The sequence below is a fragment of the Danio rerio genome, chromosome 12 (assembly GCF_052040795.2).
Source record: "Danio rerio strain M-AB ecotype USA chromosome 12, GRCz13ab, whole genome shotgun sequence".
Taxonomy (NCBI): Eukaryota; Metazoa; Chordata; class Actinopteri; order Cypriniformes; family Danionidae; genus Danio; species Danio rerio.
The window spans coordinates 28,917,252-28,945,000 of record NC_141032.1 but is presented as its reverse complement, the minus strand read 5'-3'; the positions used below and the strand labels follow the sequence as shown (position 1 = coordinate 28,945,000).

Sequence of the window (27,749 nt, the reverse complement as noted above, 5' to 3'; positions counted from 1 at the left end):
TTTTGATAATGTCTGGGGGTAGCTACAGAAAAGTCAAAAACATTTTGACAACATTTGAGTCAACAACATTGACAACTTTTGGGGTACCTACAGAGAAGTCAAGAACTATTGACAACATTTGGGGGTAACTACAGAAGAGTCAGGAACGTTTTGATAACACTTGGGCGTAACTACATAAGAGTCAAGAACTTTTTGGCAACATTTGGGAGTAACTACAGAAGAGTCAGGATTGTTTGGGGTAACACCAGAAGAGTCAAGAACGTTTGGGGGTAACTACAGAAGAATCAAGAACGTCTCAAGAACGTTTGGGGGTAACTACAGAAGAGTCAAGAACAATTTGATAATGCTTGTGGGTAACTACAAAAGAGTCAAGAATGTATGGGGGTAACTATAGAAAAGTCAAGAACGTTTGGGGGTAACTACAGAAGAGTCAAAAACATTTTGACAACATTTGGGGGTAACAACAGAAGAATTAAGAACGTTTTGATAATGCTTGGGGGTAGCTACGGAAAAGTCAAAAACATTTTGACAACATTTGAGTCAACAACATTGACAACTTTTGGGGTAACTACAGAGAAGTCAAGAACTATTGACAACATTTGGGGGTAACTACAGAAGAGTCAGGAACGTTTTGATAACGCTTGGGCGTAACTACAAAAGAGTCAAGAACTTTTTGGCAACATTTGGGAGTAACTACAGAAGAGTCAGGATTGTTTGGGGTAACAACAGAAGAGTCAAGAACGTTTGGGGGTAACTACAGAAGAATCAAGAACGTTTCAAGAACGTTTGGGGGTAACTACAGAAGAGTCAAGAACAATTTGATAATGCTTGTGGGTAACTACAAAAGAGTCAAGAATGTATGGGGGTAACTATAGAAAAGTCAAGAACGTTTGGGGGTAACTACAGAAGAGTCAAGAACATTTTGACAACATTTGGGGGTAACTACAGAAGAATTAAGAACGTTTTGATAATGCTTGGGGGTAGCTACAGAAAAGTCAAAAACATTTTGACAACATTTGGGAGTAACTACAGAAGAGTCAGGATTGTTTGGGGTAACAACAGAAGAGTCAAGAACGTTTGGGGGTAACTACAGAAGAATCAAGAACGTTTCAAGAACGTTTGGGGGTAACTACAGAAGAGTCAAGAACAATTTGATAATGCTTGTGGGTAACTACAAAAGAGTCAAGAATGTATGGGGGTAACTATAGAAAAGTCAAGAACGTTTGGGGGTAACTACAGAAGAGTCAAGAACATTTTGACAACATTTGGGGGTAACTACAGAAGAATTAAGAACGTTTTGATAATGCTTGGGGGTAGCTACAGAAAAGTCAAAAACATTTTGACAACATTTGGGAGTAACTACAGAAGAGTCAGGATTGTTTGGGGTAACAACAGAAGAGTCAAGAACGTTTAGGGGTAACTACAGAAGAATTAAGAACGTTTCGAGAACGTTTGAGGGTAACTACAGAAGAGTCAAGAACATTTGGAGCACGTTTGGAGGTAACTACAGAAGAGTCAAAAACGTTTCTAGCTGGTTTGAGGGTAACTACAGAGGAGTCAAGAACATTTTGGGGTGACTACAGAAGAGTCAAGAATGTTTACAGAAGAATCAAGAACGTTTTGAGCATGTTGGAGGGAAACTACTGAAGAGTCAAGAACATTTGGGGGTAACTACAGAAGATTCAACAACGTTTGGGGGTAACAACAGAAGAGTCAAGAATGTTTGGTGGTAACTACAAAGAGTCAAAAACATTTAGGGGTAACTACAGAAGAGTCAAGAACGTTTGGGAGTAACAACAGAACAGTCAAGAACGTTTGGGGGTAACAACCAAAGAGTCAAGAACGTTTGGGGGGTAACAACAGAAGAATCAAGAACGTCTATGGGTAACAACAAAAGAGTGAAGAAGGTTTGGGGGTAACTAAAAGATTTAATCTTTTTTTAGTGAGGTGCTAATGGTCTAACCCAAATCAATTATTTATACTAAGTTAAGCTAAAAGTGCTCCCTCCAGACTTAGAGACCTGCTGGATTGAATAAAAAATGGTCAAACTTGACTGTTTAACTACAGGTGATCTGTAAAATTTGCAAAAAGAAAAAAAGTTAATCGTTCCCTCAACACAACAACAGCAAACCAAATGATCTAATCAATTCCACTTAAACCTTTTTTTTTTTAAATGAACAAAAGACTATCTTTTATTTGATGCCAACAGTACCAATAAATGCACTGCATTAAACAAAAATGAAAACAAATCACACAAATTAAAAAAAGCTACTGTACTACTGTACTTTCCAGCATCAAGGACAGTCGCACGGTAACCTAATCATGCATAAGGAGGCCATGGCAACCAGCATATCAGTAATCCAATGATCAAATTACAATGACAGGTCTCAAGGAACACAACGGCACTCTCACACATACACCGATCATTGAGAGATATTTTCCAGACAGAGTATTGCCTGCAGATGCATTTCTACTCCCAACATGCATCTGTTTGGCTCCATATACTTCTCTCACATGTACACAATCCCCTTTAAGCATTCTTAGGTTAAATATACACTGTCACGTTCACATATGGTGCGTAAAGATGATGGATTGTGACAGCCTTGGGCCGGATATAAAGAGCGGCTGGATTCACTCTTGCTTTCATTTCTCTGACTCTTTGTTCTATTTAGTCCTTGTGCATGTACGGAAAAAAGGTGTATTGATGCACACTATGCAGGATAAATGAAAGTACTTTACGATCTGGCAAGCTCTAATCTGATTGGCTGGCTTTGTAGGCAACTGCAAATACATAGGTCGTTGAAATGAATGCTTTGAAAGTTGGATCTGGTAAATATACGACCGTTAATAAGTTAGGGCTTATGTTTGTTTTTAAGATTTAATGACCAAGAAAGCACTAAATCGTTTAAAAGTGACAGACTTTCAAATGGTTTCCCATAAAAATTGTATCCTGCCTTATATTTGATATCATGTCAGCTCCATTGACTTTCTTCATGGCATAATAAATAAATAAATAGTTAAAAAATAAAAATACAAATTAAATAATACAAATATAATAATAACAATAAAAACAATAAAATTCATAAAGACAAACAAGCACACACAAATTGTTTAACATTACACTTCTTACATTAATGTTCTGCCATATACAGAAAATGTCATTCTTTTCAGACAAAATCTATCAAAATATTATTTATAATTAATAAAACAAATTCTCAAAATGTTGAAACAACAATAAAATAAAACATTTTAAATATATATATATATATATATATATATATATATATATATATATATATATATATATATATATATATATATATATATATAGGTTTGTGCGTTTTGGGGAAAATATCTAATCGTGATTTTTTTGACATATTGCGATTGCGATTTGATTTACAATTTAATTCAAGCTTTGAGCTGATTTTCATTTAATTCAAGCTTGAGCTCAATAATCTGACAGCCGTCGCCTGTGACTTTGAAACCGAAATATTCCCATATTACAAATGCTGTTTTTCTTTTATATTAATTTGTCTATTAATGCTTTTAAAGCAGCAGACGCCATAATCCCACTTGTCAGTGCTTTCTTTTTTTTTTTTTATTGTGGCCATAGTTCAGTTGCGCAATTCTGATTGGGCAGAACGAAATTGTCCCTACTCAATTGTCTAGTTATAAAGCCCCCGTCAGATCACACGATTTTGGCATGATTTCTTTGACGCAGGGTGCTGTGGGGAGTCGTAAACGACAAATGGATGTCGTGACACAAGATTCAATCATTTCTTCTGGTGTAATGTGGCATAGTTCATAACAACCGATACCATGTTTGTGATGCCTCACGACACCATCACAGAAAGTCTAGCATGTTTAATTTTCTGAAGCATAGTAGACTGTTTTTGAAATGTTATTTTTATTTACATATAAACCTATTTATTTTATATTGCAGCCTCTTGCGATCAACTAATCGCAACATTTAAAACTGCGATTGCGATTCGATTTCAATTAAAAGCACAGCCCTATTATATATAATAAAAATAAATTAAATAAACACCAAATTAAAATATTAAAGGTTATTTCTGAGGGATGACACAACACCAACTGAAATTTTTCCATTACAGGGGAAAAATCTAAATTATAAATATATTAAACTAGAAAACAATTATATTAAATTGCAATATCAATTCTCAACATTAATATAACTATATTTTTTTCAAATGAATACAGCCTTGTTGATCATAAAATAATTTTAAATCTCTGTCCGTCCTGTTTAGTTCTGTTCAGTGTGGTTTAAATTTCACTGCTGAAAGTTTAAACACTGAGGAGCAAATCCATCGATGCGCAGCTCCACATGTCCCAAACCAAGCAAGATAGTGGCGATGAACAAACTTTACCAATTGACGAAAGTGAAGCAAAAAAAATTTTCCTTTTGAAATTTTACATTTTATTTCTGATAACTGGTTTGATTTATATATTTATAAATATAATAATACAATTTATTATTCTTTTACTTTTTATCTATTAAGCCAAAATATCATACAACACCCGTAACATGAAGACAATATTCAGCTAAACTTTGTGCCAATAGTAAAAAGTACGGTTACAAAATAAGAAAAAAAAAAAACATTCGCACATTCTAGCTATAACACCCTTTCTACTTATAGCAAGTTAATCCACATGGTCTGTCCTTAAACGGTCAGTCACTGAAGCCGAAGGGTTTACTACACATTTGGAAATAGCAACAAATATTATACAACCTGCTCATTGAGTGTAATGCCATGCGGTGCTGTCAAATTTTAGATGCGGATTTGATGTGACATAAGGCACCTCTCAAAATAGCCACGGAGAAGAGGAACTGATAGAGGTTACTAAGACTGAATGAAACTAAATACTGTAACCAGACACAGGCTGCACTGATGCCTCCACTGAGAAAACCTCACGCTGTTAAGTCAAGCACAGACTCACGTGCGCACATACAAATAATTCACAGGCAATACGCTTTCTTTTATATAGTCTTTTATAAAATAAAAGCTACTGCCTTCCTGCTCATGCAGCAGGGAGCAGCTGGCTTTTATCAAAACGCCTGATCTTCATAAACCTTTTGATTATGAGCTAAGCTTTGAATTTATGAACCTGCGTCTCATCTATAAAGAGGTCAGGCTGGTCAGCTTTTCTCCCTCTCTCATGCTGTCGGTTGTAGATTCTTTAACAAGCTATTAAACTTGCACACAAAATAATGATGTAAATCAAACCAAAGAGACAGTGACATGACAAGCATAAACATTGGATTTAGAGATGTACTAAAAGGCCATTAAGATCAGTTCACACCAAGTGTAAATGTGCCCAAACCATTGCAGAATAACATTTTGCTTATAAAATACTATATAGTTCATTTACTTGAAAAGTCTTAAAAGTGAGTTAACCATTGTCTTACAAGCAACAAGTTTAATTTACTTAAAGTGAGTATACCAGCTGTAACTTTGAACTTCTAAGTTTTTATGATTATGCACATAGTTTATATTTAATTTTAAAGGTTGCGTGATGTGCTTTGAAATTAGCATTTTTGTTTAATTTCTGACAATTTAAACAGAAATATGCAAAGAGCCGTTCCCCTTTTTTAAAAATACAGCCAATAGAGTTTTGTTTTTATTACAGCACTGACATGAAAGTGGTTAATTTCAAGCACATCAATTGAAAAGTATGTGAGTAGCATCTTGAAGGTGGCAGGGCATGTCAAATACTATAGAGCAGGGGTCACCAATCTCAGTCCTGGATGGCCGGTGTCCCTGCAGGGTTTAGCTCCAACTTGCCTCAACACACCTGCCTGGATGTTTCAAGTATACCTAGCAAGACCTTGATTAGCTTGTTCAGGTGTGTTTGATTAGGGTTGGAGCTAAAATCTGCAGGACCCCCCCCCCCCCCCCCCCCCCCCCTCAGAAACAAGTTTGGTGACCACTGCTATAGAGCATTTGATTGGTCAGAAGATTTTATGAGAAACAAGTATGAGTTAATGTTATAAAATCGGTGATCCATTAAGGCAGAGGTGACAAACTACAAGATTTGAATGTTTATATCTTCTAAATATGGATTTTATCACTGTTTAGGAGCACACAATACTCAAAAACATTATTTTTGCTGGTTGTTCAAACTACTTATTTAAAATGAGCTGAATCAACACAATTCCTGAGTTGTTTGTGACAGCTTAATTGGTTTATATTAAATCCACGATTATTTGTAAAAACAAATAAGCAAATTTTAGTTAAGGAATCGTGTGAGACCTAGCATTTTTTACAGTTTAGCTTAAACCTTAAAAGGGGACCTATTATGCAAAATTTACTTTTATAAAAGTTTTAAACAGTTGTGTGGCACCAGTGTGTGAATATAACCAGCCTCCAATAGTAAAAAAATAATTGAATATTTTTTTTTTAAATACACTATAAAAACAGTCAGCCACTAAAAGGATTATTAATGTGGCACAAATTGATACCTCAAGGCTCGTTAAACTGCCTTCTTCTGAGCTACCTTTTTTTTTTTTTACATTTTCAGTTTTTCACAGAGATAACGTTAGTCCAGTTTCAAATCAGCCACTATGCTGATGCACAGGCATTTGTAGCTCCGTCCTTTTTGGAGCACAATCCCATGTGAATTTAAAGAGAAGTCACCAAATCAGCACAATTTAGATCAAAGCCTATAAGGGGAAATTTTTAAAAAGTCATAAAAATTATTTGTAATGTATATTAATTATTACATTAATAATAATGAGGTATTTTGAGCTGTAACTTTACATACACACTCTATAAGGAAATCATAGACTTATTTTACAATTTGTAAAGAGGGGCAAAATAGGACCCCTTTAAAACTAACATAGTGATATTATCATATTAAAAAAAATAAAATTCACAAGGGCTGCGTCCGAAACCGCCTACTACTCAGTAGGTACTGCATTTGAATTTAAACGTACTACTCGGCCGTTAGAAAAGTACGTTCTATACAGTATGAACGTGAAAAGTATGAATGGAACCATGTAGATTCTGACTGGCTGTCTGTGTTTAAAATGTTTAACAGCTGGAAAATAACTTGTTCTAACAGATTCAATAATATATGATTTCCTCCATGCCTTTATTGTGACTTTGATATTAACAATTTTCACAATTATATCTGCATCCTACCCTAACAGTCATTGTCTTGTGTAATTTGGCCTTAATGGTCCTACATCTAAATTAAAGGCACATAAAACTGAAGGCTGTTGCTGAAACCGACCTGTTCCCCTCCACTGCGCTTGTCACAACAACACATCTCTTCTATACCAGAGAAGACAGTTGACCCAGCATTGGTTTAACCGATGCAGAGCTAAAGGCAATCTGCTCTCCCTCTGTATTCGCATTCTGCACTAGACACTCATGCCAGCCTTGGCAGCAACTTCACACTTTCACATCCTTTCATTTCCTACATACTTCATCAAGCCTCACCACAGGCACTCCAAAACACTGAGGCATAAACTCCAAGACAAGAGACACTGATTAAAATAAAACAACAAATAAGAGCATGAGGAAAAACTGCTAAACAGTGTCGATTACAGCTTTTTAGGGGAAATTCACAGTGATTTCTTTCTTTTTTTAAATTCCCTGCTCTACTTTTTCAGCATTTTCCTAAGTTATACTGTGCACCACAGACACATTTTACTGTGGTGCTTGCACCTTGCGGCTTGCTTTTTGCAAAATGACACAATGTTTTAAAAACTTGGTGCTCAAGTTTCAACTTTTACGAAACTTGTCTCAATTCCACTGCCCTGCGCCTGGTGCTTTAAAAGCAAAAACGTGTCTTGCGTGAATGGTCCCCTAGTGTGAAATGATACCATATGAACTCAAGCCAAAGTGAACTAGGAACATCCAGTACTAAACTAATGATCCTGTGAGTGAACAGAGAGACAGGCTCTGTAAAACAACTATTAATAAACCACAACAAAAATAACAAATAAATGGTCTTCACGAAGGTTTCGTTCACCCAAAAATATGTTAAGTTATTTACTCTAAGACCATCTATATAATGATTCATTAAAAGCTAATCAATTACAAACAGCGGAACTTTGAAAGTCAAATAGACATACATTGATATATATTGAGGTCTGTAAAATAAGTGAAATGATATAATTTAATTAATAATTTAATTTCATGACTCATAACTAGGGCCAGACAGAATCTGTGGGCATTTTTTGCCATTTCTGTGCAGAATATTGTAAAAACTCTGTGGATTTATGCTAAATGACTTTGGGTGTATCGAAACTAAAAACTAAAAACTGTTGAATAAAAAACTATTATTTTTTAATTTTTATTTAATGTTTGCAATAAAAATCCTATCAGAGCCATTTATTTAGTAAACAAAGCAAGTCTCATAATACATTCAATTCAATTCATCTTTATTTTTATAGCGCTTTTACAATGAAGATTGTGTCAAAGCAGCTTCACATAGAAGAATATAGCGAATTGTAACATCTATCATATATCTATTAAAAAACAGAAATTATTACTTTACAAACTGTGTAAATCATATCAACATTTTCATATTAGTCAATAATATTATTGAAATGAATTTTAAAAACTGAACAAATATAAATGTATAAACATTTACACACAACTAAATAAATACTCCAAGATGGGCTGAAAATCTGCGTAAATATACAGATTTCTGCGTGCACTGATTCCATGTGGCCTTACTCATAACTCTATTTGAAAAGTATTATAATTTTTTATTTTAAATTCTGTGATGATGATCTGTGACTGTGATGATTTTGTAGGGGGAGACTTGTTCTGTAGAGCCCAAATGACACTGTATAGTGCCCAATGACAGTTTACACTGTAAAATCCAAAAAGTTAAGATAACTCAAACCGTATGAGCAAACCTATTGCAACAAACCATTTAAGTACAAAAACTAATCCTAATGAGTACTGTGAACTTAATCCATTTAAATAAAGGTAGCATTTTGAGCACAGTAAAACACGTTAAATGAAAAGAACTCAAACCAACTGAGTACTGCAAGCCCAATAAATTAACGCAACTCAAACCATTTAAGGAAGCTGATTGCCACAAACCATTTAAATACAAAAACTAATCCTAATAAGTACAATGAACTTAATCCATGAGTAAACGAAGCAATTTAAGCACAGTAAAACCAGATAAATGAAGAAAACTCAAACCAACTGAGTACTACAGTATAAAATACAATAAGTTAAGGCAACTCAAACCCTTTGAAGAAACAGATTGCTACAAACCATTTGAGTTATACGAGTACCGTGAACTTCATTTAAGTTGAAGTAATGAGGTATTTAATGAACTCATTACCTTCAACACTGAGTTAAATACTCATCAAATCAGTAGAATTAACTTTTATTAAATTTTGAGTTAACTACACTCATTTCTTTTGACAAAGTTGACTATTGTAGACACAGGGCTTTAAAAAAACTGTTCATCTACTAGGGTTCAACTTTATTCAAACTGTGTCTTCTGGTTAATTACACTTCAAACTCATCATTACAGATCCTACAAAGTGACTATTGCCAATTTGCACATTGCAATATCGATGCTGAAAGTATATATTGTGCAAGCCCTACAATGTACTATACTTTTCGGTTATACAGGTGTAATTATTCAGTGCATTGCATGTGAGGAAAATATCAGCAAATTTAGCAGAAAACTAATTATATGATAATATTTCACAAATATAATCTTACAATGTATTTCCAGCAGTCTTCAGAGTCACATGATCCTTCAGAAACCAATCTAATATGCAGATTGACAGCATAATTTCTTTCAGAAAGTTCAAGAGTTCTTTTGCAATTCTATAAATGTCTTAACTATCACTGACAGATCTTTTTTTATTCTTTGGTAATCCACCACCTATTGATAAAGTTTACAACAAGCCTGTCTGTCTGCCCGCAAAACTGCCCTGTCCTCCCTAGACACTGTGTACTGAGCTAAACATAGTCCATCCTCTCCCTCTGCCAATAACATCCACAGGAGTCATTCACGTTTGCAAGCTTGGGTTGCACTGTTAACACAAGGAAGAAGCCTGAGAAATAAAAGCCTTTAATGATTTCTGATGAAAGAAGGAGAGGATGGCATCTGAAAGGGAGCAACATTATTTACACACCACAGACTGGAAGATCTTAGGTGAAAGCTCTGATGCCAGATTTCAATCAACAGCAACAACAATTTTTTGTGAAGAGAAAGCAGGTCTTCATTAAAGTGAACGCACACATATCTGATCAAAAAGTAGCACACAAGGATTTGAAATCGACCATGTGTCTCCCATTTGGGGACTTGACTGCAAACCAAAGTGGAGCTTTTATAAACAAGGAGCAGATGGAAGGTCTCCTCTGGGTGTGAGTGCAGTGTCACTGCGGCCAACGTGCAAAAGAAATTACAACCAAATTTAAAGCATGATGAGTAAGACTGGCACATTAACAGAACTGAACAGACACTGAATTTCATGTGCTGCATCATATATGCTGGGAAAGTATTTATAAAGTTTCACTCTTTGGGCTTTAAGCAACTCATAAGAGTTTCACAATCAAGTCCACCCATTTAGCACTCACTGAAAATCTAAAACATAATGTCGAACATCATTGACATACACTACCTGACAAAAGTCCTTTTGTCGTTCCCTGTTGTAAGAGCAACAAATAATAACTTGACTTAGCTGATTAATTGGAAAAGTGGCAGAAGGTAGATGATTGCATCCTAATCATCAAAAATACTGCAGAAGACCTATTGGAACCCACACAGACCCAAGATTCTCACATAAATCAGTCAGGTTTGGTGAAGGAAAAATCATGGTTTGGGGTTAAATTCAGTATTGGGGTGTGCGAGAGATCCGCAGAGTGGATGGCAACATCAACAGCCTGAGGTATCAAGACATTTGGCATGACCATTACATTACAAACCACAGGAGAAGGCAAATTCTTCAGCAGGATAGCGCTCCTTCTTATACTTCAGCCTCTACATTAAAGTTACTGAAAGCAAAGAAGGTCAAGGAGCTCCAGGATTGGCCAGCCAAATCACCAGACATGAACATTATTGAGCATGTCTGGGGTATGATGAAGGAGGAGGCATTAAAGATGAATCCAAAGAATCTTGATGAACTCTGAGAGTCCTGCAAGAACGCTTTCTTTGCTCATGGAAGTCACACACATTCATTTATTCATTCATTTTCTTGTCGGCTTAGTCCCTTTGGAAGTCAAACACAATGAATAATTATTTTTCCACAGCACCATGACTTTATATTCTATATTGTAGATTATTGAACAGTATCAATACATATATGAAACAGTGTCAGTCCAGTTTTCAGTGTTTAAGTTCAGTTCAGCTAAGTGTGGTATAATAATTACTACTGAGAGTCCAAACACTGAAGAGCAAATCCATTGATGCGCAGCTCTGCGGGTACCAAACCATCCAAGCTAGTGGCGACAGCGGCGAGGAAAAAAACGTTCACCAATTGGCGAAAGTGAAAAATTTAAAAATTTTAAATTGAGCGAAACCAGGCTCAGTTCTGCATGACCGTTTCTCCTATGGCCAAACGCTTTGTGCAGAGCTGCAGTCTAGGCGCTAACCCTAACCCTAGTCTTAACGTATTAAAAATATGTTTAAAATATTGCTGAAACATTTAGGAGACACAATAAACGCAGTATTGTACCCTTATTAAATACCAAAGTATTAGAAAACAAAACTTTTTGTCTTATTCCTTCATTCATTCATTTTCTTGTCGGCTTAGTCCCTTTATTAATCGCCAAAGTGGAATGAACCGCCAACTTATCCAGCACGTTTTTACGCAGCGGATGCCCTTCCAACCGCAACCCATCTCTGGGAAATATCCACACACACACACACACACACACACACACACTCATACACTACGGACAATTTAGCCTACCCAATTCATCTGTACCGCGTGTCTTTGGACCCGGAGGAAACCCACGCGAACGCAGGGAGAACATGCAAACTTCACACAGAAAAGCCAACTGAGCCGAGGTTCGAACCTGCGACACAGCAACCTTCTTACTGTGAGGCGACAGCACTACCTACTGCTACACTGAGTCGCATTTTTTTGTCTTTGTATTTAACCGAATTATAATTGCAGCACAAAGAAAGAAAAAAACAGAATCAAATGCCACCTAGAGATTAATCAATCTCCCAAATGGAGCAACTTGTTCGGCACATAAATTACAGCAAATTTTTAACCAGACAGTTTTTGTATTATTGCTTAAACTTGAGAAAACATTCTGCTACTGTAAATTAATCTCCAGAGGTTTCCATGACAGTTTACACTCTGGACATGATCAAATTAAGCATTGTTGCGCAGCGGTTTAGGTCATTACATAACATTTACAATAAAGGCCAACATGATCCACTTTCGCATCAGCTAGATGTAAATTCACTAGAGAAAGGCAAACATTGCGACCTGAGGTTTATCATAGAATATGCGGATTTTTGGCCCGTCAAACAGTACAACCAGTGTCTCTATATTTGGAACCTGGGAAAAATAAACCTGAGATTTCAAACGGTGTTTATATATGGACATCTGGTCTAGACAAGAAAACATTTGAAATCCCACAGTCTGCGCTTGGGGGATCCATGAGATTGGCGAGGATTACGCTTTCAAACACTGTCATCCTCTTTCAGAAAATTGGTTTTGTTTGTGCAGATAACATGTCTTTCGGAGCAAATAAAGTTTTGCAAACTATTCCTTGCAATTAAAAAACCTTGAATGGCTTCGATATAGAACCAGAATAAAGAAGTAGTATTTGATCTCTGTAGAAACAATACATTTAGTCCAGTTACCTGATCACTTCAAGGGCCTGACACCTGACACTGTGTAAAGGCCACAGTATCCATCACTAACAGTCACGCTCTCATTTCTAAACATGACTTTCACCCACATTTGAACTAGAAGAACTATATCTTTATTAAAAAAAATAAAAAAAAGTCATGCATCTATATGGCTGGCTGGGTACACTGTAAAAATGCTGAGTTTCACACAATCAATTTGTGTTGAAATATGAATTAAGTAAACTTATTATTTTTTACAAAAGTGAATTGAGCAAAAAACAAATAAGTTGACCAAAAAAAAACTCAAGTATTGTGTTGTTTTAGCTTTTATATATATATATATATATATATATATATATATATATATATATATATATATATATATATATATATATATATATATATATATGCAATTTTATACAGTTAGAAAATAAGTTAAAATCAAGATTAGAGAATAAAATTTTATATAGGGTGTTGAACTTGTAAAGGTACTATGCAGAACGATGGTGTATGACAAGTGTGTGATGATGACCATCCCTCATTCACTTTGCACATGAACCGAACTCCGCCGACTCTATCACAAGTTGGCCTGTGACATGAGACAGCAAACTAAACTGCGCTTCTCATGTACAGAGTGAGAGAGAGGGATGGTCTGCTTGATGCTGCACTGCGCTTTCCAGTCAAATTGGTCAAGCAGCAACACCACTTCCATAAACACCTTTTACAGACATGTAAAATACAACTCTCTCAATAATTGCTAATATGGAATATTTATGGCTGTACCTGGTGAGATCATAATTCTCCCAAAAATGCTAATCCTGTCATACTTTAAACTTTATTTTCAATTGAACGCCAAAGAAGATATATTGAAAAATCCTCAGACTTGTTAATCCAAGAAAAACTATGAAAGTCGATGGCTGCTGCTTTCACATATTCTTCAATATATCTACTTTGGTGTTCAACAGAAGAAACACTCGTAGAAATTTTCAAGCTCTGCTAGAATTTGGGTTGAACTATCACTTTCAACTCCTTTTTACATAACACTGATATTACAGTGCATTTGTTTCATGTGCCAAGCAGGGTTCTCTGTGTGTAAATTGTGAATATAATCACCTTTTTATTATTGAAAATACCTTCACCTACAAAATATACCACAGTTATTCATTTACAACCTAGGAAGTCACAAGAGGTGCCATTTATGTTCACACTTCGCAATTAAGCAAATAATACCCTATTCAATTAAATAAACAAAAGTGTTTTGTTCATTACAGATTATATTTAAAGACAAAACATTTATAGAATGCCAATTAAGCAGTCTCAGCTGTATTTCAGTTATTTAATTATGTTTATAATACGAAATCTGGCAAGTCTCACAACAAATTAGAATAAAATGCTACATCTAGTGTCTTGAGTGTCCCTTGTAATGGCTTGATGCTCTGAAATGGCTCTTTGTCATTCATCTCGCTGACTTCAGAGTAGCTCTCTTTTTGATTAAACTATTTATCATGCCGACAAACAACCAGGCAGAATAAATCGGGTTTGTTTGTCTAATCCACTCAGCCACTTAGCAGCCGTGAACACAAAGTGACCTTGCAGGCGGGAAACGCATTATCGACATTACTTGATTTTCAGCATCAGAAAATTCTCTCACACGTCAAACGGCATTTGCTTTCCTTCCAGCGGTTCATTCATTCAATACAGATGCAGATGAGCACTGTGAGCCATCGCCACAGCCCAAAGCAGACCACAACTAGAGGACCCGTTTCCCCTGGTAACCCGCCTTTGTTTGGGTCGGCTGCACTGGTCACTCATCGCGGTCGACAGTGCGGTCCCTCCCCGGGCGAAGGCGACAGCGAGGCCGCGGGGGAAAGGGGGAAGGGGTCGGTTCGGTCCATAAACTTTTAAACAAAACACCAAAAGTACGAACTAACAGTTCTACCCAAGAAATGTATACTGTGATCAATTACAAGTGATTTGACATCACAATAATTTAAACAAAATGATTCCAAAGGGAAAGCCAACACTAGTTTTCCAACGTTATCCATAATAACAACAACTTTGATGAACCGTTTGAACCCCCTTGACTGATGACAGAAATCTAATCAAAACAAAAGCTGAAATAATAATATACACAGATACAAATGTACATAATATGAATCATCTCATAACAAGACGAAAGTGTGACTGGCTATCAACTGCGTGTTAAAACACATGGCTGTAATTTAAAAGCCTGATGGGAGTATTTTGCCGCAGCATGATAGCAGGTTCCCCCAAACCACGAATCCCCAAAGCGGCTTTAGTGGCTGGCCGCAAGGTAGCAAACCGCTGTGCAACAATCAGTCCCCAGTGCTCGCAACAATGCAACTCTTTATATTTACAACAATGCGCTTTTGAAGCATAAGAATGAACGCAGAAACTGCCCATACTGACCTGGCGTTCAGGGGGATCTGGGAGCGGCCATGCCCGTTAGTTGGAGAGTCTCTGAAATAAACTTTTCCCTTTGCAGTCCTCGGCACTCGTGTAAAAAAGATAGTGCTCGGCAGCAACACAAAACACACGATCTGACCGCCTCGCGCTTCCAATCGCAGTCGGTCTCCGTGGGTGAGCGAGTGCGCGTTCGCGTCACTGCGCGCTCCCGCCTGTCCTGTGTGAAGCTCTGTCAGACTGCTGATGCTCCTGTGTTACCGCATCAGGCCCCCTCGTGGGGTTGCAAGGCTCTTGATCCCCCCTCTGCTCAGTGGAAAGCAGGCAGAGGCGTTTGCGTGGTTCTGCATGCATAACTTTGGGTCACTGGACTTTATTATACACTAAACCTTTATTTTATGTTTTCTATTGCATTAAGCAACGTGTATTGCAACAGTACATTAAAAACTTTCAGCAAGCTCCTCCCAATCTGTTGCAAAATCTTTTTATTTGCAGTTTTATCTTGCCATCAATTTTTTTTATTTTCCAAAACTGACAGAAATTGATAGGTATGTGGTAAGAGAATGATTTAAAATTTGGATTTGAGTGTCACCCAGTGGCTGTTTTTGGTACAATGCCTAAACGAAATCTCTGAAGAGCTTTTGTGATATCACTTTTTTAAATTTAAAACATAACTTGATTATAAATATGACTGTAATTCATTCATTTGCTTTTCAGCTTAGTCCCTTTATTAATCAGTGGTCACTATAGTGGAATGAACCACAAACTTATCCAGCATATGTTTTATGCATCGGATGCCCTTCCAGCCGCAACCCATCACTGGGAAACACCCATAAAAATGCATTGAGTGTGTAAACTAGCGACATTAGGAGTTAAGAAATGCAATCCAAAATATTTGTTTCAATGTAGGGCAGTTAAAGGGTTAAAAAGTAATTATATCCAGCACACTTATGAACAATTCTAAAATTGTTTTTGCATGTATGTGAAGTTAAATTTGCTTCATGAATCATTTGAATTTACAACTTAAGTGTACATTGACAAAATGTCCACCAGGGTGAGACATTTGTCAGCTGTAAAATGCTCTTGCTAAAGATTCAAGCATTTCTTAAATAATTATTTTTGCACAGTGTGTTTGAATAAATTAAAAACATACATTTGCCAGTTACCTGAATATTCACCTTGACCATTAGGAATAAACACCTACAATAATATTTTAATCGCTATTCAGTTATGCTTGTTGTTGGCAAGTCTGACTTCACATAGTTTACTTAAACTAAATTAAAATACTACATTTACTAATTTTGATCAGAGGTATTAAATCAAGGAAAATACGATTTTTAAATACATATATTTTTATTTGAAAGCATTTTAATCACTTTTATTTTAAAATTATAGACAACAGTTCACAACTTCCGTTTCTAAGCGGAGGTAAATGCGCTTGTAGTCCTAATCTGAACCCCTTACCGTTAAAAAATGCACAAAAAACTACAAAGACCATTGTGCTTTTCAGAAGACGTTTAAAAGGTTGCTGCGCAGTGTGCGGTAAAGGATGGTAAACAGAGGTTCGTTGACTTAAGTAAATGAAAGTACGTTTTTAGCTGGAGGTACATAAAAAAAATCTATTTCAGTATCATTTCTGTTAAAATGACAATAAACAAAATGTGGCTAGCCTAAAGTATATCGCCTCAGCAATGTAAATATAGTATCAAAATATATTTAAGTCGTTTTTATTTGGCATCACCTGCTATGGACCTGTCATTGCGCACTTGCAAAAAGTTTGTCCATTTGGACCTAAAAGGGGCTCCTCCTAGAATTGGTTACTTCATTGAGGTAAAGTTACTGCTTCAACTCCTACGGTCTAAATGTTTGCTTTAAATCTTAATAAAGAATCTTATCATACATGTGAACTCAATGATGTGTCTTCAGTTGATCCAGTTATTTGCTGATCTTGGTGCCAATGGGTTGCTCATTGAATATGAGGATATGTTTCCTTATGAGGGAGAGCTGCAAGTTCTTCAGTCTAAATCTCAGCCTCCATACAGGTGATATGTGTATTTCAATAATATTTGAGTATTTGTTTATTTGTTTGAGATTTTAAATGACAAAATCCCTAATATCCAAACAGCCGAGAGGAGATTGCGTCTATCCAGGATGCTGCCAGTAGCAGAGGGCTGGAGATCATTCCGCTGGTGCAGACGTTTGGACACTTGGAAGTAACTATTAAACTGATATTTGTCATTTACACAGTTGAAGAAATTTCTAGTTCAATATCAAATTGCCATAAATGAAAAACCATTAATGTATAAATATGGAGACACACAGACACAGATTAGTTTCTCTGCTTGCTAAGGCTGCACTAAGCTGCATTTACTGAATTTATTTTTTGAATGTAATTTATTTCCTTGATTCTATTTATTCATTATATCGGTTATCACTGTCACACTATTCTTCAGAACTCATTAGAATACGATTTACTGATTATTTACTATTGGTGCTCAATAATGGTAATTAATAACAATTCTTTTTTTTCTATAATGTATTTTTGAGCCTTATTTTATATTTTTATATTCAGAATTTTAAAAGAACTGAGGAGTACAAACATTATAATTTACAGTACTTTTTATACATGTACATTAAGACTGGAATAATGCCTAATAAACTTTCGAGAAACCAACAGTTTTAACTAAAAACTGACCAATCTGTCAGGTGTAGAAGAGCCGGAGTCAAATATTCAATCAAAGATATTTTAATGAGGATAGTTTTCATTAGCAGAAGCCAGCTTTAACACTCGCAAAGAGTTTGTAGGCCGTTCTGCTTACAATCTCAAATCATCAGCAATTATACTGTAACATGACGTCACTAACTGCATCATATCTGATTGGTTAAAACACAGATAGACTTTTCCACAGACATCTCCAATCTCCAATATTCCAAACAATATCTCCAATGATTACTTTGGCGTCAAGCATACAAGCGTCAGACAACCAGTAGGCTATTAAGAGCTGACCCCAGACCTGTAAGAATGACCCACCAAAGAATAGAACACACAAACAAAGTACAAACTGTTTTATACTCAAGGCTGTTTCCAATCATTCAAACGTTTAACTCCACATCAAGGTCTTCATGACCTCTAAATAGGCCGGAAGAACCTTTTGGTACAGAAAATTCAATAACAAACATAATTATTCCAGTTTTGACACTGAAGAGGGATGAAACTAGGCATGAGACGATAACCGGTTTCAAGGTTAATCATGGTTTGGAAAAGTCAAGGTTTTAAAACCGTCACAATTTTTTGTTATACCATTCCTAAGGTATATGTAAAAATTTTTATGTGTTATTGAAACTAATGAAGTTAGCAGTCAATGATTTGTGACATGTTCCCCCAATGACATGTTTGCTGTTTCAAAATAGTATATATGTTTCCTAAAATAAAACATATTGTGTTCAATAAGAGTATTGTTTCTTTTTTTACCCAGACATTTAAAAAAAAAAGTATTTTAGAGCAGTAATTACAATAATGTGATACCATGAACTAGTGATATTTTTATCCAAGGTTATCATACCATCAGACACTTATACAGACCCGTGCCTAGATGACACTAAGGTCATCATATAATCTAGGTTCTTAAACATTCAACTTTATTAATAATAATAAAGACATAATAAAAGATATGTGTTACTCCATCCTGCAGCAGACATCCATCAAAAAAATTCACTCTATCAAAACAATCAGCTTTGAATCACAGGAATAAATTACTTTTTTAAAATGTATTCAAACTGAAAAAAATTATTTTAAATTTAGTGAACATTTCACAATAATAATGTCTTTACTGTACTTTTGATCAAATGAATGCAGCCTTTGTGAGCAAAACATATATTTATATAGATTTCAAAAATATAAAAATAGTATATTATTATCAGATAGCCAATTGGGGAAAACATTCCTTAAGGAGACTAACAATATGTTTAAAATAATTATTCCAGCCAAACTAAAAGAAATAAGACTTTCTTCAGAATAAAAAATATAGGAAATAACTTGAAAAATGTCATTATTCCTTTAAACATCACTTGGGAGAATTTCACAGAGTGTAATAAAATACATTTGTTTTATAAACCGTATATAAAATATAGATATTCAAACTTTAAATATAATATTCTATTCTAAATATAATATAATATTCTGTTTAATATGAAAACCTGTTCTTCAGTTTGTCCTGAAACATAAGGTGTTCAGAGATCTGCGGGAGGTGGACTGCTGTCTGGGCACCTTGAACCCAAACTGTGATCGAGGAGTCAAGCTGGTCCAAGAAATGCTAAAGCAAGTCATGAAGCTCCACCCTAATAGTACCAGCTTACACATCGGAGCCGATGAGGTATAATACACTCTTCATCAAAAATACGTGACTCCCAAATAAACTGCTGCTCAGATCTTAAAAAAGATGTTTGGCATCGAAGTTGATGGTCCTGGTTTAATATTTGTCTTGATCAAATAACATGCTGTTCATAGGTGTACATGCTCGGTCTCGGTGATGAATCCAAACAATGGTTAACTGCTCCAGGTCGAAATGTTCACCAGCTGTTCCTCGGTCATGTCCTTAAAGTGGCAAAAAGCATTCAGGAGAGTTTGCCCAATCTTAAATTGATTATGTGGGATGATATGCTCAGATCCATGACTTCTGAAACTATCAAAGGTGAGCAGTTCTTCATTTGGTTGTGTACAATGATGCATTTATTCATCAGTGTCAAATGTAAATTCATATGATTTAAAGGATTGTTTATTCACAAATGCAAATTATATTGCTCTTTTTTTAATCTTTGTTCTTTCATTTGTATTTTTTGAATAACTGTAAATGATAGAATTAAAATTACATTAAATATTTTTTTTTAGTAGGCGGTTCTGAACCTTAACCCATATATTGTGTTATAATATGTTGATATATAATTACAAATAGGTACTAGATATAAAACCTCTGGGTATTTACATTTATGCATTTTATTTCATATGATATTGGTGTTTCTAACAGAATGTTCTACTGCTTGAGCTTCACAAAAAAGAGAAATAAATGTGTTGTCAACATTATGTTTAAAAAGTAGCATATAACCTTCACAATTTTAAATAAAGTACTGTTTTTTTATGTAAGGGCAAATAACCGCTAACTAACTTTTTGAAATTGATTATATTTATTGTGGTCATCTCCTCAGGTACCCTCCTTTAAAATGTGGTTGTCTTAAGTATGTACAGTGCATCTGGAAAGTATTTATAGCATTTAACTTTTTCCACATATTTTTTATGTTACAGCCTTATTCCAAATCCATTTATTTGCTCAAAATTCTACACACAATACCCCATAATGACAACGTAAAAAAAGATTTTTTGAAATTGTTGCAGATTTATTAAAAATCACATGTACGGACGTATTCACAGCCTTAGCCGTGAAGCTCTAAATTGAGCTCAGGTACATTCTGTTTCCACTCATCAATAATTGGAGATCACCTGTGGTAAATTCAGTTGATTGGACATGATTTGAAAAGGCATACACCTGTGTATATAAGGTCCCAGGGTTGACGGTGCATGTCAATGCACAAACCAAGCATGAAGACAAAGGAATTGTCTGTAGACCTCCAAGACAGGATTGTGTCGAGGCACAAGGTTGGGGAAAGTTACAGAAAATTATTTGCTGCTCTGAAAAATAATTTCAGAGCAGCAAAGCAGCACAGTGGCCTCCATCATCTGTAAGTGGAAGATGTTTGGAACCACCAGGACTCTTCCAGAGCTGGCTGGCCACCTAAGCTAAGAGATCGGGGAGAAGGACCTTAGTCAGGGAGGTGATCAATAACTCGATGGCCACTCTGTCTGAGCTCCAGCATTCTTCTGTGGAGGGGGGAGAACTTTACAGAAGAACAAAATTCCCAATGACAGGTGTGCCAAGCTTGTGGCATCATATTCAAAAAGACTTGAGGCTGTAATTTCTACCAAATTGCATCAACAAAGTAATGAGCAAAGGCTGTGAATACTTGTGTACATGTCATTTTTCAGGTTTTTTATTTTTAATAAATTTGCAACAATTAAAAAAAAACTTTTTTCACATTGTCATTATGGGGTATTGTGTGTAGAATTTTGATGAAATAAATTAATTTAATCCATTTTGGAATAAGGCTGTAACACAATAAATGCTATGAATACTTTCCGGATGCACTGTACGCTTTTTCACTCGAGAAACTCACCTATGAAATACATCAAAAGTTCAATGACTTTTGGCAGCTATGGACCCCTTTTTGGCATTAAATTAATAATTTCTCCTGATTTTCTATTTTATGGTGCATATTTAGCTCTTAGCCTGACTGTATTATCCTGTTTACTTGTTTGTATATTTTTCATTATTTCCTACTGTATAGCTAAGACTGTATTTGTATGTGCTGATGTATTAAAATAGCCAATGATTAATTAAAAAATATATATATAATATTTTTGGGCACAAAAGTGTTGTAATAATCCCCACAAATACTTTTATGGTTTTCCTAATAGTATTTTAATGAGTGGCCTGTAAAGTTTCTTTGTCTTTTTTTTTTTTTTCTTTTGGTGATTTGTATTGAATGAAGGTCAGTTTAACCTACATCATAAAAGTTGTTCCTATAATTTAAACTGGTAAATGTTTCATTCTGGCATTTTAACAACTGTTTTAAACAATTTGTTAAATGTTCATTTAAATAAGTAGTTTTCCTGATAACAAACTCAGGTTATTGGTGTTTCTAAGACAACAACAAAAAAAAACTATCCTTTAAACTGCAGTTGCTTTTAACATGTTTGTGATATTTTCACCTCTTTCCCTTTGATATGCTAAAGGTAACACCCATGCCTTCATTGGCTAAATGCCTCACATAAATATTCCACATCCTTTAAATATAGCTATGGATAAATATATTACTGTATTGCATATTTTAATTCATAACAAAATTGTTTGCATTATACTAACATTAATTCCCATTTATGATCTTGTTCTAGAAAGTGGTCTTGTTGGATTAGTGCAGCCAATGTTGTGGGATTACAGCCCTACTCTGGATGTCAATAATGCTGGTACTGCACGTTTGAAATCACACATTTTTAATGATTTGTTAATGTGAATGCTTGACCATTGGACATGGACTCTTTACAGTTGCGCTGATGGAGCTATATAAGTCTGCTGGTATGTCACAACAATGGGCCGCCAGCTCTTTTAAAGGCTCGACCACCGTCCACACCTGCGTAACTGGGACTCAGAGACATGTGGACAACCATCTACAGTGGCTCAATGTAGCATCCAATCTGTCAGCTGGCATCGAACTACAGGGAATTGCTCTAACTGGATGGCAAAGGTTTGGGGGTGTTCTAACTCGCGTTAAAGTTGCAATCTTCCAATTGGGCAAAAAAATAACTTGTATGGGTTTCTTTTTTGTCTTTAAAGGTATGACCACCTGTCCGTTTTGTGTGAGCTGATGCCTTTGGGTTTGCCCTCTTTGGCATCGTGTTTGCAAACTCTTCAGCACGGTCAGTCTCCTTGATTTAAATATAGATTGCTTTTAAAGACTTAGTTCATCCATAAATGAAAATTCTGTTATTAATTAACCTCATGTCCTACTAATCCTGTGATACGTTCATTTGTCCTTAAACAGAAATGAAGATATTTTAGATTTAATCAGAGATCTCTTTGACCCCTCATAGATAGAAATGGCCCTGAGACCAGGCCTTGGTATGGGCATCCCCAGGTGGAAATAAAAAGCAAAGAAAATATTTAGCCCACTTATCCCAGTCTTTGTAGGATTTAATATGGAGTTGGTCCACCCTTTGCAGCTTTAACAGATTCAACTCTTAAGGGAAGGCTTAGGAAGGCTAGGAGTGTGTTTATTGGAATATTTCACTATTATTCTAGAAGCCAGGCAAGTGAGGTCAGGCACTCATGTTGGAAAAGAAGGACTGGCTTGCAGTTTCCAATCCAATTTATCTCAAAGGTGTTCAGTCGGTTTTTAGTCACGACTCTGGGCAGGCCAGTCAAGTTTCTCCACACCAAACTAGGTCATTTATGTCTTTATGGAAATTGATTTAAACACTGGTGTGTAGTCATGTTGGAGCAGGAAGGGACCATCACCCAAATTTGTCCAAAATGTTTAAGTACAATTTCCCAGCTCTTTCAGACCCTTCATAGACAGAAATGGCCCTGAGACATTTCAAAGAGCTCTTTCAAAGATCCAAAATCTTTGTTAAAAAATTCCATGCGACTTCAGTGGTACAACTGAAATTATTTGAAGCTCTAAGAAGACTTTTGTGTGCCAAGCTTTGTTTGCCCTGGTTTGCGTGTTTACTGCTGGCAAAACAATGTTTATTGGATATTACCTTTCATATAGTGTGTATTACAGCTGTTTGTGGATGTTGAATTTAATTAAATAATTGATGAAGCATTGATGCTTTTAGAATTAAATTAAAACATTCACAAAAGAACTGCATCAATTCTTGAGCACTGTTGTTGGAGGCAAATTCAAGAAGGTTGTATTTCAGAAATCGTATTTGTAGTGAACAACTAATTAATTTTTTCACATCACTATGTCAGAGTTTATTTCCACAAATGCATTTCCATCTCTCATTATTCACATTATTTTTTTGCCCAACATCAAAACATTCTTGTGGAACACTAAAATTCAGACAGTAATTGGCATTGCTTATGCACAGTGCTGGGGGTAACATGTTATAAGTCAGGCGCGTTACGTAATAATACTACTTTTTCAAAGTAACTGTGAGAAAACAGACAGTCGGCTCGCAACTCATCATCATCAGGTCTCTTTTCACAGCAGATAAGTCATTGTACTGTTCTAGCAACTGAATAACTCAGGATATTGGTTTATTTCAAGTCAGAGGGGGTATCTGGTATGTTAGTACTGAAGACACAGACCATTTCACGACAATTCCATTCAATTAAATGAAATGGTTCGACTGGTTAAAAAACAAACAATTTATTAATGTATCACCCGTCATCACTACAGAAAGTTGGAAACGGAAAGAATGACAGCAAAGACTTGTCTGTCCCTGGAGCGTCACTTGATTCAGTCTCATGCTCTCCACTCCCCTATGACCAACAGCATATAATATAACGCATTACTTTCCATTAAAAAGTAACTATTAACGTAATTAAAGTTATTAAAAGTAATTACTAATGCAATTAGTTACTTTTTTGGGGAATAACTCAATATTGTAGTGCACTATACTTTCAAACGTAACTTTCCCCAACACTGCTTATCCATCATAGTGTGTAATGTGTTGACCAATTACAACGGACTAACGGACTAGACCATGTAACCATTTAGAGAAGAGTACACTCTCGACGTGGAGGGGTTTATATTTAACCATTTACAGTAAAACACTGTGAGAAAGGTGTTATTGCAATAAATTTTTTTGACCTTGAAAGTTGTAAACCAATAGTAGGGGTACTCTGAAACTAAACCTGGAACCTTTAAAACTGCACAATGCAACATTGGAACAATGCTAAATTGACTTAAGCTGTTCTTTCTTCACAGGTAGCTTTACTGAAGAGGTGCAAAAGAAAGTAATTGAGACACTTGGCACTGTGGAAGTAGGAGACACAGAAAGGTACCATATATTTATAATTATGCCCTGAAAGAAAAAAGCATATGAGTTTAAAACTAAAAAACCTCATGGGTTACTTTTAAAATAGACTCACTTACAGGATATTCTTTGGCCTCTGTGTCCTAGATTATCTCCCAGGACATCTTCTACCTTTGCTGGGGCGAAACTAGCTGAACTCATAGTAAAGTTGACGTCTTCGCTGGAGTCTGCAGAGCTGAGACATTTTCAGAACAACATGTAAGTTTATGGTTAAACTTTTTTAGTGACTTTATTGGTAACTTCTCACTAAACATTTATTCTTGCACAATGTAGGTTTGTGAGAGGCTGGTTTACTTCTTACCACATTCAGAAGAAGACTGTTAACCCACTTATTGCACAACAGATTAAAACACAAGCAAAAATGTAAGTCTTGTATTATAAGTACTTTGTTTTAATTGAAAAATACTAACATATTAAATATAGTTGCCCTTGATGTTGGTTTGATGCATCACAGTCATATTCATGTGTATTTTTATCAGGGTCCCTATGACATAATATAACCTTGTTTTTTCTCTGGTCAAACAGGATTCTTGATGCTGTGGAGATCCAGGTGGTGGAGGTGAGGGCTGAAATGCGTCTGCTTTATTCGGACTCTACGGTCCAGGAATGGATGGATCAACATGTTACCCCAGTTCTGGAGCCGCTGCACAACCTGCTGAGAGACATTGAAAGAGTTTTACAGGAAATGGGACTCTGTATATAATCAATATAATAGAAGCTGGACAAGTTTTGTTTAAAAACTTTCCATCCTGGTTAGATGTTTGCTTAAATGATCATTTAAAGCAGATTTAAACAACTGAGATGGCTTGTTTTTGTGAATTTTTAATATTGTATTGTTTCAAAACAAAAACAAAAATGCTTGTCTGTAATATAAATGTACTGTAACATTAAAGTTGTCACTTATTGTATCATTTTAAATGATTATCAATCAATATGTGCATGAATTAAATTAAGTTCTGTGCAGTATAAACCATTTTAAACTTTAGTTTCCATTTTTTAACTAATTGTTAAATTAATTAATCCTCCTTATACTTTAGTTTAGTGTTATTCAAATACTACTATAGTATGTATTCATTTTAGTAATATTGCTTTGAATATTTTTGTATACATTATATTGGCAAAAGTTTTGGGACAGCTGCCTTTAAAGCCACACGAACTTGTAATGATTCAATTCAATTCAAGTTTATTTGTTTAGCACTTTTCACAATAATTAATGTTTCAAAGCAGCTTTACAAAAGATGCACAAATTATTGTATTACAATCAAAATCAGAAAAGTTCAGGTTATTGCTTATCATAACTTTATTAGTTATTGATAACTGTATTATTACTAATAACTTAAACTAATGAGCTAGTAACTAATGGTTTTTAGCAGTTAAAGGTATTATATGTAACACGTACAAGTTTAATGAAGTGCATTTGTGTATTAAGTGTATGTGTTGTCCTTGAAGTCTTCGATTTTTGGCATCTCTTTACAGGTCTTGGATATCAAGTGGCAATGCACAGTCTCTAGAGGCCTTGGGATGGGCATCCCCAGGTGGAAATAGAAAGCAAAGAAAATAATTCCCAATCATCCCAATCTTAATATAGAGTTGGCCCACCTTCTGCAGCTTTAACACATTCAGCTCTTGAGGAGTTCATGCACTAATGTTGGACTAGAAGGACTAACTTGCAGTTTCCAATCTAATTTATTTCAAAGGTGTTTAATTGGGTTGTGGTCAGGACTCTGGGCTAGCCAATCAATTCCACACCAAACTCGCTCATCCATGTCTTAATGGACCTTGATTTGTTCGCTGGCATGTAGTCATGAAGCAGGAAGGAACCGTCCCCCAAATTTGACCAAAATGTCTTGGCAATTGCTAAACCCAAACTCTTGTATTTCCAGACAGATGAGTCTGGGTTTAGCAGTTGTGAGGGGAATTGAACCAAGGCATATTGGACAAATTTAGGGGATGGTCCCTCCGAGAGAACACCGAATACTTCAAGAGTACAACCCCCTGTCCTGGAAAACATCCATATATAAACTCTGTACACTTTCCAAACATTCATTAACTATGGTCATTTTTTGTTTATCTAATTAACTTGTGTCTTTGGACTGTGGAGGAACCAGAGCACCTGGAGGAAACCCAGCATGCAAACTTTCTGGTCCAACTGGGAGGTAACAGTGCTACCCACTGAGCCACTGTGCCACTATTCTTTAACTATTCTGGAGGCCACATGATGTTTGGAGCTCTGATAGCTATACCCTACAGAAATGTGAGTTGGTGACTACAGCACTCTGTACACCTCAGCATGCCATGATGACACCTCTCTGTGTTTTATTGTTTGGTACCACCAGTTGCAAATCACAAATGTACTTGCTTGAATGTTTAAATTTATGAACTTCTGAGAAGAACCCATTCTCTTAAAAACGCCTTTATGCTTTTTAGTTTTAATTTAATTTTTAACTTTTATAAATGTTGAGAGGTTTTTATTTCTTTATGGTTTAAACGTCAAATGTTTCTATTTCTTTTCAAATGTTTATGGTATAAATAAAGGTAATTCCTGTTTTGTTTCAATGACATAAACCATATAAAACTATAAATATTTTTAAAGTCGATGAATTCATAATTTTTATCTTTTTATTTTAATGTTCGTTTAATTATGGTAAGTTTAGGATTTTTAATATGTATATTTTATTTAAATACAGTTTTATATAAATGTATTGTTGTGTTTTATTTTTAAAATGTAATTAATGTATACTTAATAATTATCCACCAAAATTAGAATTCGCTCAGAAATAACATTTAGAGCATCATTTGTATTCTGGCTTAACGTAACGTTAGTAAACCTTTAGTTTTGTTCGATTTTTCTTTACTA

General features: G+C 35.4%; 2 protein-coding genes across 23 annotated transcripts in view; one reads left to right on the top strand and one right to left on the bottom strand.

Moving 5' to 3' along the window:
- arhgap12b (Rho GTPase activating protein 12b) overlaps nt 1-15,438 on the bottom strand; it is a 106,648-nt gene extending 91,210 nt beyond the window's left edge. For 21 of the 22 annotated variants that reach the window (XM_087274827.1, XM_087274782.1, XM_087274783.1 and 18 more), the window contains exon 1: nt 15,247-15,406. The gene's annotated coding sequence lies outside the window, so the exon portion shown is untranslated. 22 annotated transcript variants of the gene reach the window in all.
- A 1,317-nt stretch (nt 15,439-16,755) lies between these two features.
- hexd (hexosaminidase d) lies at nt 16,756-25,809 on the top strand. Its single transcript, NM_001077167.2, is given in 12 exon segments — nt 16,756-17,070; nt 17,167-17,282; nt 17,366-17,453; nt 19,449-19,613; nt 19,748-19,931; nt 22,244-22,315; nt 22,395-22,593; nt 22,683-22,765; nt 24,784-24,856; nt 24,980-25,090; nt 25,166-25,255; nt 25,418-25,809. Coding segments are annotated over 12 exon segments (1,443 nt in total). The 5' UTR covers nt 16,756-16,986; the 3' UTR covers nt 25,596-25,809.
- Nucleotides 25,810-27,749: the final 1,940 nt, after the last annotated feature.